General features: G+C 44.5%; 1 protein-coding gene across 1 annotated transcript; it reads right to left on the reverse strand.

The window, feature by feature from the left end:
- Positions 1-11,351: 11,351 nt before the first annotated feature.
- Positions 11,352-12,542, reverse strand: LOC113228374 (the record flags this gene model as incomplete). Its single annotated transcript, XM_026461647.1, has 1 exon — positions 11,352-12,542. A coding segment is annotated over one exon (1,191 nt), but the record flags the coding sequence as incomplete, so codon positions are not given.
- Between the last annotated feature and the right edge of the window lie 153 nt (positions 12,543-12,695).

A 12,695-nucleotide genomic window follows, 5' to 3' on the forward strand; every position in this document is an offset into this window, starting at 1 on the left:
TGTACTTTATTTAATAGAGAATATGTTCTATAGTATATTGCATGTTCTATAGTGCGCCTGTCGCAACTAGCTGCAGCCCGTCGCCGCTTCCTGCAGCCTGTTTTCATGTTTTTGTTAAATGAAATGTTGCCTTATTTTATAGAGGATAAAGTTAATGTTGCACTGCCCGCTATAATGCAGCTTCGCGTTGCGTTGCGTCTCGGCGATATGAACCAAGCCTAACTAGTCGATCAAACAGCCGAGGCAACAACGCCGCGACAGCAGCGCCGCCCGCGCAGCGGTGACGCTGGCCTGGAAACATCGCGGCGATTCGGCGAGGCTGGCGGAGCGTGCGCACATAAATACCGCGCGACGAATCCGCGCCGATCAGTGTGAGCCAGCGCGCCCTGCGCGATTGACGATGCTTTTGTATGACCGGCCGTCACTACGACATGTTTATCAATTAACACTAACTAGCATGGACACATTTAACATACCAAATACTTTCGCGCGCATACCCTGTTATATCTAGCGCGAAGTTACTCAAGCATACACGTGTGCTCTCGCTCGCATACGAATACACACGCGCGCACGTAGACGTATATGAATGCATCATTTCATAATGTTGTTTGTTTTAGGTTACCCAAAGTTAATAAAGAAAGGTGCTATATCAAAATCTCGCCGATGCCTTTTCAATCGTCTCTGTCTCCGTCTGTTGAACCTGACAAGCAACCCCATCTTTGTCAACAACTGAAGTGTAAATTGTTTTATTTTATTATCTGTTCCGGGACGCATACGTCCGTCACTCTCACTCACTCGGCTAGGGCCTATTGAAAACCAGCGTCACAACCTAGCCTTGGTTGTGACTTTAGCTGAATGGGATCCTTTTGTACACGCCACAGCCGCACACATGTCAGTATAGTATTATGTAACTTGTTGTTGAAATGTTTTTACGCTGTTCTTTGTGTTCTTTCTGTTTTAGATATATTAGTCGTTGTTTTTGTGTTTTTTTTTATAATGTGGCGTTACAATAAATGGTTTCTATTTCTATAAATTGGTTACTTTTTTATTTAACCTTAGGTATAAATTATTTAAACTGCCTCTGTGGCCGAACGGTCGCCATATGCCTCGCAGAGGTTCCAGATATAATATTTCGTGGATGAGAAGGTCCTGGGCTTCATTACTCGTAGAACCAATTTTTGAAATGTACTTCTCTAACGTGGTTTTGAGTATTTTTTTTACGGGGGGGAAATATTCATAGATACCCCTGAGCCCAGGGAGACTCAGGGGTTATGTGGAGACTCTCCCTCTAAACTGGAGGACCTACCCCACTAAAACCCCCCGGGTTTACCTCCCACCGGTTGAGTCGGCGCCGTGGGATCGGTGCACATTCACCACGACGCCGCCCGGCTGCCCTGGCTTGCCCCAGGGCTCCCGCGCCAACGGAAGGGCAGGTCAGTTGTCCGGAGTGAGAAGAGAAGGCTGCACAGCGCCCTTCAGGGTGCGAGGCAGGCCCTGAAGGTCGCAATAGGACGGGCCAAGGACTCTGCGAAAGAGGAGTTCTTGGCAACGTTGGACGCAGACCCTTGGGGGAGGTCGCACAAACTTGTGCGCAACAAAATGTACGGTGCATCCCCCATGGAGTTACTGGAACTGGATCTCCTCAACCGGGTGGTGGAGAACCTCTTCCCTGAACTGCAGCCTTTCACCCCACCGGCCATGGTGCCCCCTAGAGCAGAAGGGGAGCAGACTGAGGAAACCCCCCCGGAAATCACCGAGGGGGAGATGGGTAGGACGGCTGCGAGGGCGGAAGAAGGCCCCCGGCCCGGCCGGGGTACCGGGACGAGTCCTCCGCACTGCCCTAAAGCATCTCGGGGCCCGCCTCAAGCAACTCATGGACGACTGTTTGAAGACGGGGTTGTTCCCGAGATGCGAAGGAGGGAAGGCTCGTCCTGATACCCAAGCCGGGCCGACTTGCGACTTGAAGGGGACTTCGGGGTTCAGGCCCCTCGTCCTGCTTGACGAGGTGGCGAAGATCTTGGAGCGAATCATCGCCTCCAGGATCAACGAACACCTGAGAGGAACAGGCCCCGATGTGTCGCAGCGGCAGTATGGGTTCAGCGATGGACTCTCCACCTTGGACGCCCTGGAGTCGCTGCGAAACGTTGTGAAGGAGGCTAACGGCGAGAGGGAGGGCGTAGTGGCTGTGTCTCTGGACATAGCCAACGCCTTCGGCACTCTCCCCTTCGCCGTTATCAGGGAGGCGCTGAGGTACCACGAGATCCCCAGGAACCTCAGCCGTCTGGTGGAGCATTACCTGGAGGACAGGGTGGTGCTCTTCCAGACGAGGGAAGGGGGGCGCCCCGAGCGCCCAATGAAGTGCGGAGTACCCCAGGGGTCCGTGTTAGGACCACTACTGTGGAACCTGGGGTACGATTGGGTGCTGAGGGGCGCGCTGCTACCCCGGACGGCGGTCATCGCGTACGCCGATGACACGCTGGTGGCCCGGGTCCAGGGGACCACCTTCCAGGAGGCGGCCCGAAGAGCCTCAGTAGCGGCGGACATGGTGGTCCACCGCATACAAATGCTGAGGCTCGAGGTCGCCGTACCGAAGACGGATGTGGCTGTCTTCGGCGGGAGGGGCAGAGGTTGGGGGGTGCCGGCAAGCGCCCACATCTCCATCGCGGGAGTATCGGTCCCGATCAGGTTCCAGATAAAATACCTGGGCCTTGTCCTGGGAGGGCGATGGAACTTCGAGGAGCATTTCCGGCAACTTGCTCCCCGAATAGTGGGCGCCACATCGGCGTTGGGTCGGCTCCTGCCCAATCTCGGGAGGCCGGGAGCCCCATGCAGAAGGCTATACGCCAGGGTGACCCAAATTATGGCCTTATACGGGGCTCCCATTTCGAGTGGGGCCTTATCAGCGGCGACGAAATCGCTGCTGAGGAGGCGTCAGAGGGTGGTCGCCCTGTCAATGTGCAGAGCGTACATGACGGTGGCCTGCGCTGCCGCATGCGTCCTCGCCGGTACTCCACCGTGGGACCTTGAAGCCGAGGTCCTGGCGGAGGTCCACGCCTACCGCCGGGGAATGAGGGACCGAGGCGAGCGCCCTGCTCCCCAAGAGGTCGAGTGGGAGCGCCGCCTCGCGGCGCAGCGCATGCGGGACCGGCGAAAAGAGAGCTTGGCGGATCCCCCCTATGGTGCTCGTACCATAGGGGCGATCCGCCCTGTCCTCGTAGAGTGGGTAAACCGGTCCCACGGGCCACTGTCGTACCACCTTGTGCAGGTGCTGACCGGGCACGGCTGCTTCGGTCACTACCTGCACAAGGTGGCGAGGATGGAACCGTCCCCGTCGTACCACGAGTGCGGCGCTGCGGATGACACCGCGCAGCACACCCTAGAAGTGTGCAGCCGGTGGGATGAGCAGCGCCGCACTCTGACGGGGACTGTAGGGCAGGACCTCTCGCTGCCGAGCGTGGTTGCCGCCATGCTCGATAGCAAGGAGTCCTGGGAAGCGGTGGCCTCCTTATGCGCAGAGGTTATGTCGCAAAAGGAGGCTGCGGAGCGGGTGCGCGAGGTGGCGGGAGACGCGCACCCGCTCCGGCGCAGACGTACGAGGAGAAGGAGAAGGCAGTTCGCTGCTCGCTTGATCCCCTAGTGAGGCCTGCGGGCTCTGGGCAGGGATTCCGGAACCTGCATTGCACGGCCTCACTTACCTGGGGGGCGGGTCGGAGGACAATTGACCTGCCCCTCCGTTGGCACGGGCGCCCTGGCGCAAGCTAGGGTGGCCGGGCGGCGTCGTGGTGAATGTGCACCGTCCCCACGGCGCCGACCCAACCGGCGGGAGGTAAACCCGGGGGGGTTTTATTGGAGTATTTTCCATGATTCATACCACCTCTATGCAGACGATCTACAGATATACAGTCAAGTACCGCCTTTAAGGTTAACCGTGGCTATAACGACTACAAATCTGAACCTGCTCCGTATCACGGAGTGGAGTGAGGCTTTTGGACTTTTTTTATGTAAAATTTTTAACGGCTTTGGCTTAAAGTCACATTTGACTTTGACAAGTTTACTTTTTTTTAAATATTTTTATTATTATACGCGTTCCGCTTCATGTACAAATTTTATCTTTATTCTGTAGTAATATAAAAGTAACTCTGAGGACTTACTCGTGTAGTATTTTAGTCGGAAGCGGTCCGACTAGTTTCGACCATAATCGATGGTCTTCTTCAGGGGTTGAGTGCAACGTTCGCGCCCGCGTCACGTCTAGCACTGCGCGCTGCGGCCCTCTACACGCGCGCCAATGACACAGCCCTCAGTGGGGAACTCGGAAGGCTGATACGTTGCGTCAGCGCGTCCTGGAACTCTTCTTCGCTACTGCTGTCCGTAGAATTCTTGTCGGGAACCGTCCAGCACACAGAGTTCACCACGTCGTTACCACTAACATCTGCAACTGCATACCGAGCGCCATGAAGACACGGCTTTCAGGTCGGTGGCAAGCTCCAGCCTCCGTCTTTATTAAAATTTGGTCGCCTACTTATTTCAATAGCCTCTCGGATTTTGCGGGGTACAAAATACTTCTCCCGCGCTAAAATCCTTAGCTTTATCAAACCGAATGTAGTGACCAGCACCGGAGCTCAGAAAGTGGTCTGCCACCGCAGATCCATTGACATCTTGGTTCTTCATGAATCGGATATGCTCAGCTAGCCTAGTAGCCACGTTCCGTCTCGTTTCGCCGACGTAACATTTGCCGCAGTCACAGGGAACCATATAGACACCGGGGACCCCCAGTCATCTCTGTCCTTTGGAGAGCGAAGCAATTGTCGCAGCTGTGTGAGAGGACGGAATAATAATAAAATAATAATAATAAAATTGTTTATTCAGTAACATAATGTACAGAGAAAACTAAAGACTACTTATGCGATTTAATGTAAAAATAACACATGTACCTGAACTAGGAAATTCCTGTATTTCAGGTAAAAAGTACTACTAATTATAAATGTGGATACTATTAATATTATAAATACTTTTTAGGAGAATCTTATGAAATAAAATTAAACAATTAAATAATAAATTGCCAATAAAAAAATAAAAAAATAAATAAAAAATGTACACTTAAACAAGACAACATTTAATTTACGATAATAAATAAATTCTCTGTATCCTCATAGGACATATTTTGAAGAGCTTCTTGGAGAATTTTCTTTACCTTAAAGCAACAGAAATTACAAATGGAATATTTAGCGTTTAATTTATTGTACAAAAATGGTCCAAGAAACACAAAAAATCTTGAAATAAAAGTATGTTTTGATGATATAATTTTGGGGCAGACAATATCTTTTCGTCTTTTATTAGTGTTTTCAGTAATATATGGGAGCAATACGTGCTGTTTGAGGACTGTGGACTTAATGAATAATTGCCTTACAGTTAATACTTTACATGACTTATACAGAAGGTCAGTGGGGTAACGGAAAGGGCGGTAGGTAGAAACCTTTAGGACAGCTCGCTGGGCTCTTTCAATGATTAGTAAAGTAGTTTTAGCTATACCACCCCATGATGTAATGCAGTAAGTAATTAATGATTGGCATAATGCATAATAAACTTGCCTGATTATTTTAAAATCAGCAGAAACGCGTAGTTTTTTAAACACAAACATTAACTTACGGAGTCGGGCGCTTAGTGCTTCGATATGGTGTTTAAAGGATAGGATGTCATCTAATATAACACCTAAATACTTTATCTTGTTAGTAATAGCAATGTCTGGACATTTACACAGGTTGTTAGTAGGGTCAAAACATTGGTGAGCATATAGTTTAGGGTTAGATATAAATGACTTTGATTTCCGCATATGGAATTGCATAAAACAAGTTTTATCCGTATTTAGTGTTAGCAAATGATGTTGGAGCCAATTATTTACTATATTGAATCCACGCTGTGCATAGTCGTATACCTCCTTGTCAGAGTTTGCAGAAAAGAGTAGAACAGTATCATCAGCATAGGATATGATCTTTCCACCTTGTAAATCTAGGTTACAAAGGTCATTAATGTAAATCAGAAAAAGTGTTGGTCCTAAAATACTTCCTTGAGGAATTCCAAATGAAGTGCACTTCAGATCAGAACTGTGAATGTCACCTATTTTAACACATTGGGATCGGTCCTCCAGGTAGTTTTCGAGTAATTTAAGCTGTATGCCCCTTATACCAAGCGATTCAAGCTTCTGTAACAGCACAGGGATGTAAACTGTATCAAAAGCCTTCGCTAGGTCTAGAAAAATACCCACAGTTTTGTTACCCTTGTCTAGTTCCCTTGCTACAAAATTCGTAAGGTGATGCACGGCGTCAGATGTCGATAATTTAGATCTAAAACCGAACTGTGTTTTAGATAATATGGAATGTCTCTCCAAATACAAGACAAGTCTATTGTTAATAAGTTTTTCTAATATTTTAGATATTGCTGGCAGTAACGAAATAGGTCTATAATTAGTTATTTGTTCTTGGTTACCAGATTTATGTACCGGGACCACAACAGCTTTTTTTAAACACGTGGGGAATATTCCTTTTGTTAAACATTTTTGCAAAATGACCGTCAGCGGTGAAAGTAGAATGTGCCTGAATTGTTTTAGTATTTTGTTAGATATGTTATCACAACCAGTAGCACTATCGTTTTTTAAGCTTACAATTATTCTTTCAACCTCACTTTCATCCGTATCTAATAATACAAATGATCCCAGAGACTTACTACAGATTGATTGAGAGCAACGTGGTTGAGTAAGCGGAAAACTCTGGATTTTTTGTGCCAGATTTTTACCTGCATTAACGAAAAATTCATTTGCTTTGTTAACAGCAATACGATCAGATGAGTGGCTTTTTAATAATCCTGTAGATGATTTATGCTGTTTCGATATGTAGGTTACCTTTTTATATATTTCCAACCCTTTTTGCTGTCTGTACCAGCTTTTTCCAATTCTTTTTTATCATAACAGCTTTTAACTTTTTTAAGTAGATCGTTACAAAAGTTCCTATATCTTTTGTATGATATTTGTAGAATTAAATTAGCTGGATTACTTTTTGCCTTCATATGTAGTTTATCCCTATGACGCATACAGCGAATAAGTCCTGGTGTAATCCAAGGTTTGATATTGTAATTTTTACTATTTAATCGCATGACCTTGCTATTACTTAATATTGATTGCTGTACATTATTTACTAAGTAAGACATACAATAATCCGCGTCATCAGAATTATAAACTGTGTTAAAGTCAATGTTGCATAAATCTTCTTCAAGTTTATTTATATTAATTTTAGAAATTATTTGCGTGCGAGTTGAATTAAGCAATTTACAATTTAAGGTTAGTAGGGCAGCTTTATGATCGGTTATTGTAGAGTTAGTAACTAATGTTATTGATTTAAAAATAGATTTAAGCATAATATGGTCTAAGCAAGAGCCGCTTTGATGTGGAGGGAGAGTGTGGGCGGGTAGTAATCCATGAAAAGAGCATAGGTTTAGGTATTCTTGCGCACAGGAATCGATGCTATGTGGGAGAATGTTTATGTCTCCTATTAATACTACATTTTTAAAAGTTGATAAAAGTTGTAACGTATCGTTAAGTGAGTCAGTAAACATTTTGGTATTTCTAAAAGAGGGGGGTCTGCAAAATGCTAATATTGCAATGTCTGTTCCAATTTTGATTAGGAGCCGATTGCAGTCCAACATACTTGGTTCTTGAACCGAGATATTTAAATTATTCCTAGTATATACCACTATATCGTCGTTCTGGTTGTAATTTTCTTTAGAGCTGTATAAGCTATAGCCTGGCATGGGAGATAGATTTCTACATTTATCTAACCAGCACTCTGTCAGAATTATGACATCTCAGCCAATGTTCATTCTATGCTGAAAAGTACTAAAAGCGTCAAAATTTTTGTAAATGCTGCGTATGTTTTGTGTTAGTATAGAGAGAGGATTGTTAAAGGGTAATAAATATTGTCTGCACATTTCAACTTCACAAGACTTTGACTCTGATACAGAGAAATTATCTAGATCGCGAACTAGACTATCACTCATAGTGTTTAATTAAATTAAGATCTATTAAGTAAAATTAGTGAGTGACGCTCTTAGGCGCCTTCATAATCTATTGAATTAATGTACCTTTTTTCGGCCATTTTTCTCGCGGGACAATTAAAATCTCCTGTTTGGTGGTCGCAGGTCTTCTTGAAATGCAAGCATGTAGCACATTTAGGAGGTTCGGTCTTCTTAGTGCAGTCCTTTATTGTGTGACCGGTTTCACAACAGTGGCCGCAGATGGTGGCCTCCTCCCGGCAGGTCTTGGCAGCATGACCATATTGCTGACATTTAAAGCACCTAGTAACTAGAGTAAAATCTCTTACAGGACACGACGACCAGTTGATAAAGACTCTATCGTTGGTTATTAGGGCCTTACGTATATGTGGAGCGACTTCAAATATGTAATTGCAGGACTCGGTGTTTTTCTTTCCAGACTTATGGCTTAATTTAATATTATTTAAAAATGACTCAAGAGACATACCCTGCAGCTTGTCGGCTAAATTTTGTTGAAATATACAGTTCACTACTTCGGTTTCCTGCAAAGATGTAGGCACACCAATAATCACAATTCTGGGTTTGCGCTTATGTGGCTCGTCAACAGTAAGGCCGGAGGTTTTTAATTGGGCCACCTGTTTCAGCTTTTCTAGGTCGTCTTTGGTGTCAGTGCTTATAATAACACCGCCGTTCTTAGTTTTGCGTAACCCTCTTACGTGCAGTTTCATTTCTTCAGGTCGGATAATTTTTTCAACCAGATTTTTTGTTTCATCACTCGATTTCAATTTGTCAGTAGGATAAATTGCTACAGAGCTTATCTTATTAGGCTGAACAAAATTATTGGAGCTTTTTTTTTACCATGTCTGCAAAAGAAACTGTACTTGAGAGAGGGTTTGTTGATTCTTCAATACGCTGCTTTAGGTCTTGAAGTCGCTGCGACAGGTCTTGATTTTCTTTAAGGGCTTTAAGGGATGAGTATGCTTGAACGGCTTTTTGTTTTAGGGACTGGTACTGTACTGCCAATTGAGACGTCCCATTTGCCACTTTTCGGCACAAAGTGCTAATTCTTAGTTTTTGGTCTGAATTTAGCTTGCCTTCGGTAGAAATAGCACATACCTCGTTCAAGCATTGTTCTATTGCACTCATCCAGTTCTGGATCTCAGGCGTGGATACCACATCTGGAGGATCCTCGTTCTGAAGGGACTCTGCGGGCGCGGGGGGTTGAGACAAGGGCGTTGGCGGCGGGCTGCGGCGCGTTAGTGCACTCCGATTAAAGGGACTGCCTTCCATTTTTTGTTTTAATGTTTACAAGAAGCATTGAACATTATTACTTCCAATAAATTACTTAAACGTGAACACGTACTGTACTGACACAGATAATTTGCTTCCGCATGAAGTGGAGCTAGGTCACAATTATGTAAGTATTTAAAATATTATTTTATTTAAACACGACCGATTACATCGCGCGACAAAAATGCAATGAATGATATTGTCTTGATGCTGTACCTTCGGCGTAACAAGTTTCCAATTACATCCGTCACCCCCCTGACATAAGGTAAGTACGCTACCGCTCTCTCTACCGATGCTGGTCGAGGCCTCGTTGAAGTATTTGCCACACGCCAACTCTGCTTCCACTTGTAACCGTTACCAACCAACAGATCCTTCACATGATTTAGCTCAGCATCTATGTAATCCGGGTCGCAAAGTTTCAAAGCTCTATTAATGAGTGTCCGCGGAACTGAGGCTAAATGTATCGGGTGGTGATGTGAATCCGCTCTCAGGTATCTATCTGTGTGCGTTGGTTTCCGATACACCGCATGAGACAACCGACCGTTATGTTCACGTCTCACCAACACATCCAAGAAAGGAAGAACCCCGTTCTGCTCACATTCCACGGTGAAGGTGATCTTCGGGTGAACGCTGTTTAAGTGTGCCGACTTTACTCCCTCTTTAGGCATAATGAGAAATACGTCATCTACATAGCGCCACCAGTATCTCGGTTCGAATGGAATGTTCACCAGCGCAGTATCCTCAAACCATTCTATAAATATGTTAGCCACCACCGGAGCTACCGGTGATCCCATTGCTACGCCGCCGATTTGTAAAAAGTAATCACCCCTCCACATGAAGTATCCCCTCGTCAGAGTGTACCGTATCAACTTCATATAACCGACACTTAAATTAATACACTCTACTAAATCAGATATAATCATAAGTACGTCCTCTATCGGTATATTTGTAAACAATGATACAACCCAATATCTCGTTATCACTAACACGTAGTCCTTCCAACAACTGCACAAAATGTGTAGAATCTCTCACATAACTTGATGTTTTACCCGTGAAAGGAAGTAGTACGTCCGACAGGAAACGAGCAGTCTTATATGTTGGCGAATCTATTTGACTCACTATAGGATGAAGGGGCCATGCCGGTTTGTGGATTTTAGGCAACCCGTAGATCTTTAGTGGTGTGGGGTTGAGCGGACGTAGGATGTCGCGTAAAAGGTCATCCGGCAGAAATTTTAGTAACCTATTCAGCCCATGGGTTACTCTGTTGGTAGGGTTATAGGTAACTTTTTTGTAGGTACCACTGTCACACAACAAGTTATTCATTTTCTCTTCATAATTCCGCGTGTCAACAATGACTGTGTGACAACAACATTACCTTTGTCCGCCGGCAGAACCAGTACAACAAAATCCCTCTGTAGTGCATCCAGAGCATTCAACTCAGACCTGGGTATGTTAGGCTTAGGTAACTTGGGTAAAAAATGGTTCCTATGCTAACACTCTCCGTATTCACTACATCATCTGAAATCATGTGAAAATTATGTGAAAACAAATTTTAAGCATGTTTTATTTTATTGATAAAAGAGGTCTTTGAAATTTCATTGATTTCTTTACGAATAGGAAATGAAACTATTTTTCCGGATTTAAATCGCGTATATTTGTTTTTTCAAACAAACCGACGTTTCGGGCCCTTTACAGGTCTCATGGTCACGGTTGACTGAGGTGGTACAGTCTTCAACCAGTTATGTCTAATATTAATTCAAACCACCCTATTTTTTTCACTACAGTTACAGTAGTTATTAATTAAATACTTTATTTTTAATTTTACAAAGAAAACATTCCAATTTACGCTACATTAAGTTTTACAAATTATTTTATTGAATGAATTTTTATTAAGTTTAATTTATTATTAATTATTAATAGAAATTAGAATAAACTAAAACATATTAATTAGTACTGCAGTCTTATGTCTGTTTGGGATTTTTCATTAGAGGAAATACTGGATCCCAAACTGGTGGTACGGAGAAACCATCTTCCCTGTTGAAATTAGGATGTTTTTTAATTTCAATGGCCTCTCGCAGCATCCTGGGCAGATAACGGACTTCTTTTGCAAGGACCTGGGGTTTGTCAAACTTCATTGAGTGTGTAGGTTTATCCATGACATGCTCGCAGACTGCAGACTTGTTTACGCGACGGTGTTTGACATCAGCTATATGTTCTTTGACGCGGGTACAAATACTTCGCTTTGTTTGTCCAATATAAGAGAGACCGCACTCACAGTCAAGCTTGTAAACTCCTGCATCCTGTAAGGGGATGTTACATTTCACGGGTCTCAGGAACTGAGAAATCTTCCTCAGGGGCTTGAAATAGGTCTTGATAGATGCACGCCTGAGGACTCTTCCGATCTTGTCTGTAACACCTCTCACGTAAGGTAAGATGGCAGGTCTTCGCTCGACTGTTGGTGGTTTCACACGGGGCCTGCGGCATTGGCGTGGAATCTTCAACTTATTCGCATGTAGGACTTGCTTTATATGCTGAAGTTCCCCTGCCAGATGATTACTGTCGCAGACACCATATGCTCTCTGAAACAAAGATTTGCCCACGGTAGCCAACTGGCTAGGATGGTGATGGGAATTACCATTTATATACCTATCTGTATGGGTTTTCTTTCGAAATACAGTATGATCTAAGATGTTATTAGGATTTCTTTGAATTAAAACATCCAAGAAAGCTAAAGTACCACAATTCTCTTGTTCCATAGTTAATTGGATCTTAGTACTAAAAGAATTAAGATGGTCCAAGAAAGAAGGTATGCTATCTTTAGGTAATATTGTGAAAGTATCGTCAACGTACCGTTTGAAAATCTTCGGCCTAGCCGGGGCCATGGGTAAAACTCGCTCCTCGAAGTTTTCCATGAAAATATCGGCAACAACGGGAGATACCGGGGAGCCCATCGCTATACCGTCAATTTGTAGGTAGAATTCATTATTCCACAATAGATAGCCTGATGTTAGGCAGTGTTCTAATAATTCTGCATATTCAATGGACATATTATGTTCCCTCAGCTTTCTACGTACAATTTCAATGCAGTCTTTTACTGGTAGGTTGGTAAACAGCGACTGAACATCAAAACTGACCATGGTGTCATCATCAGTTAACCGTAGATCTTTGATTCCACTGATGAAATGGTATGAATCCTTCACATGTGTAGAAGTGTTCCCATTAATGGTGACAGTACCTTTGCCATGTGTTGAGCCAGTTTGTAGGTTGGTGTGTCAATCTGGCTAACTATGGGACGGAGTGGGGTGTCAGCCTTATGTATTTTAAAACTATTTCAACTTATCACCAATCCACTTGTTACACGACAT

Source organism: Hyposmocoma kahamanoa, unplaced genomic scaffold (assembly GCF_003589595.1).
Source record: "Hyposmocoma kahamanoa isolate Upper Pololo Valley unplaced genomic scaffold, ASM358959v1 229, whole genome shotgun sequence".
Classification (NCBI taxonomy): Eukaryota; Metazoa; Arthropoda; class Insecta; order Lepidoptera; family Cosmopterigidae; genus Hyposmocoma; species Hyposmocoma kahamanoa.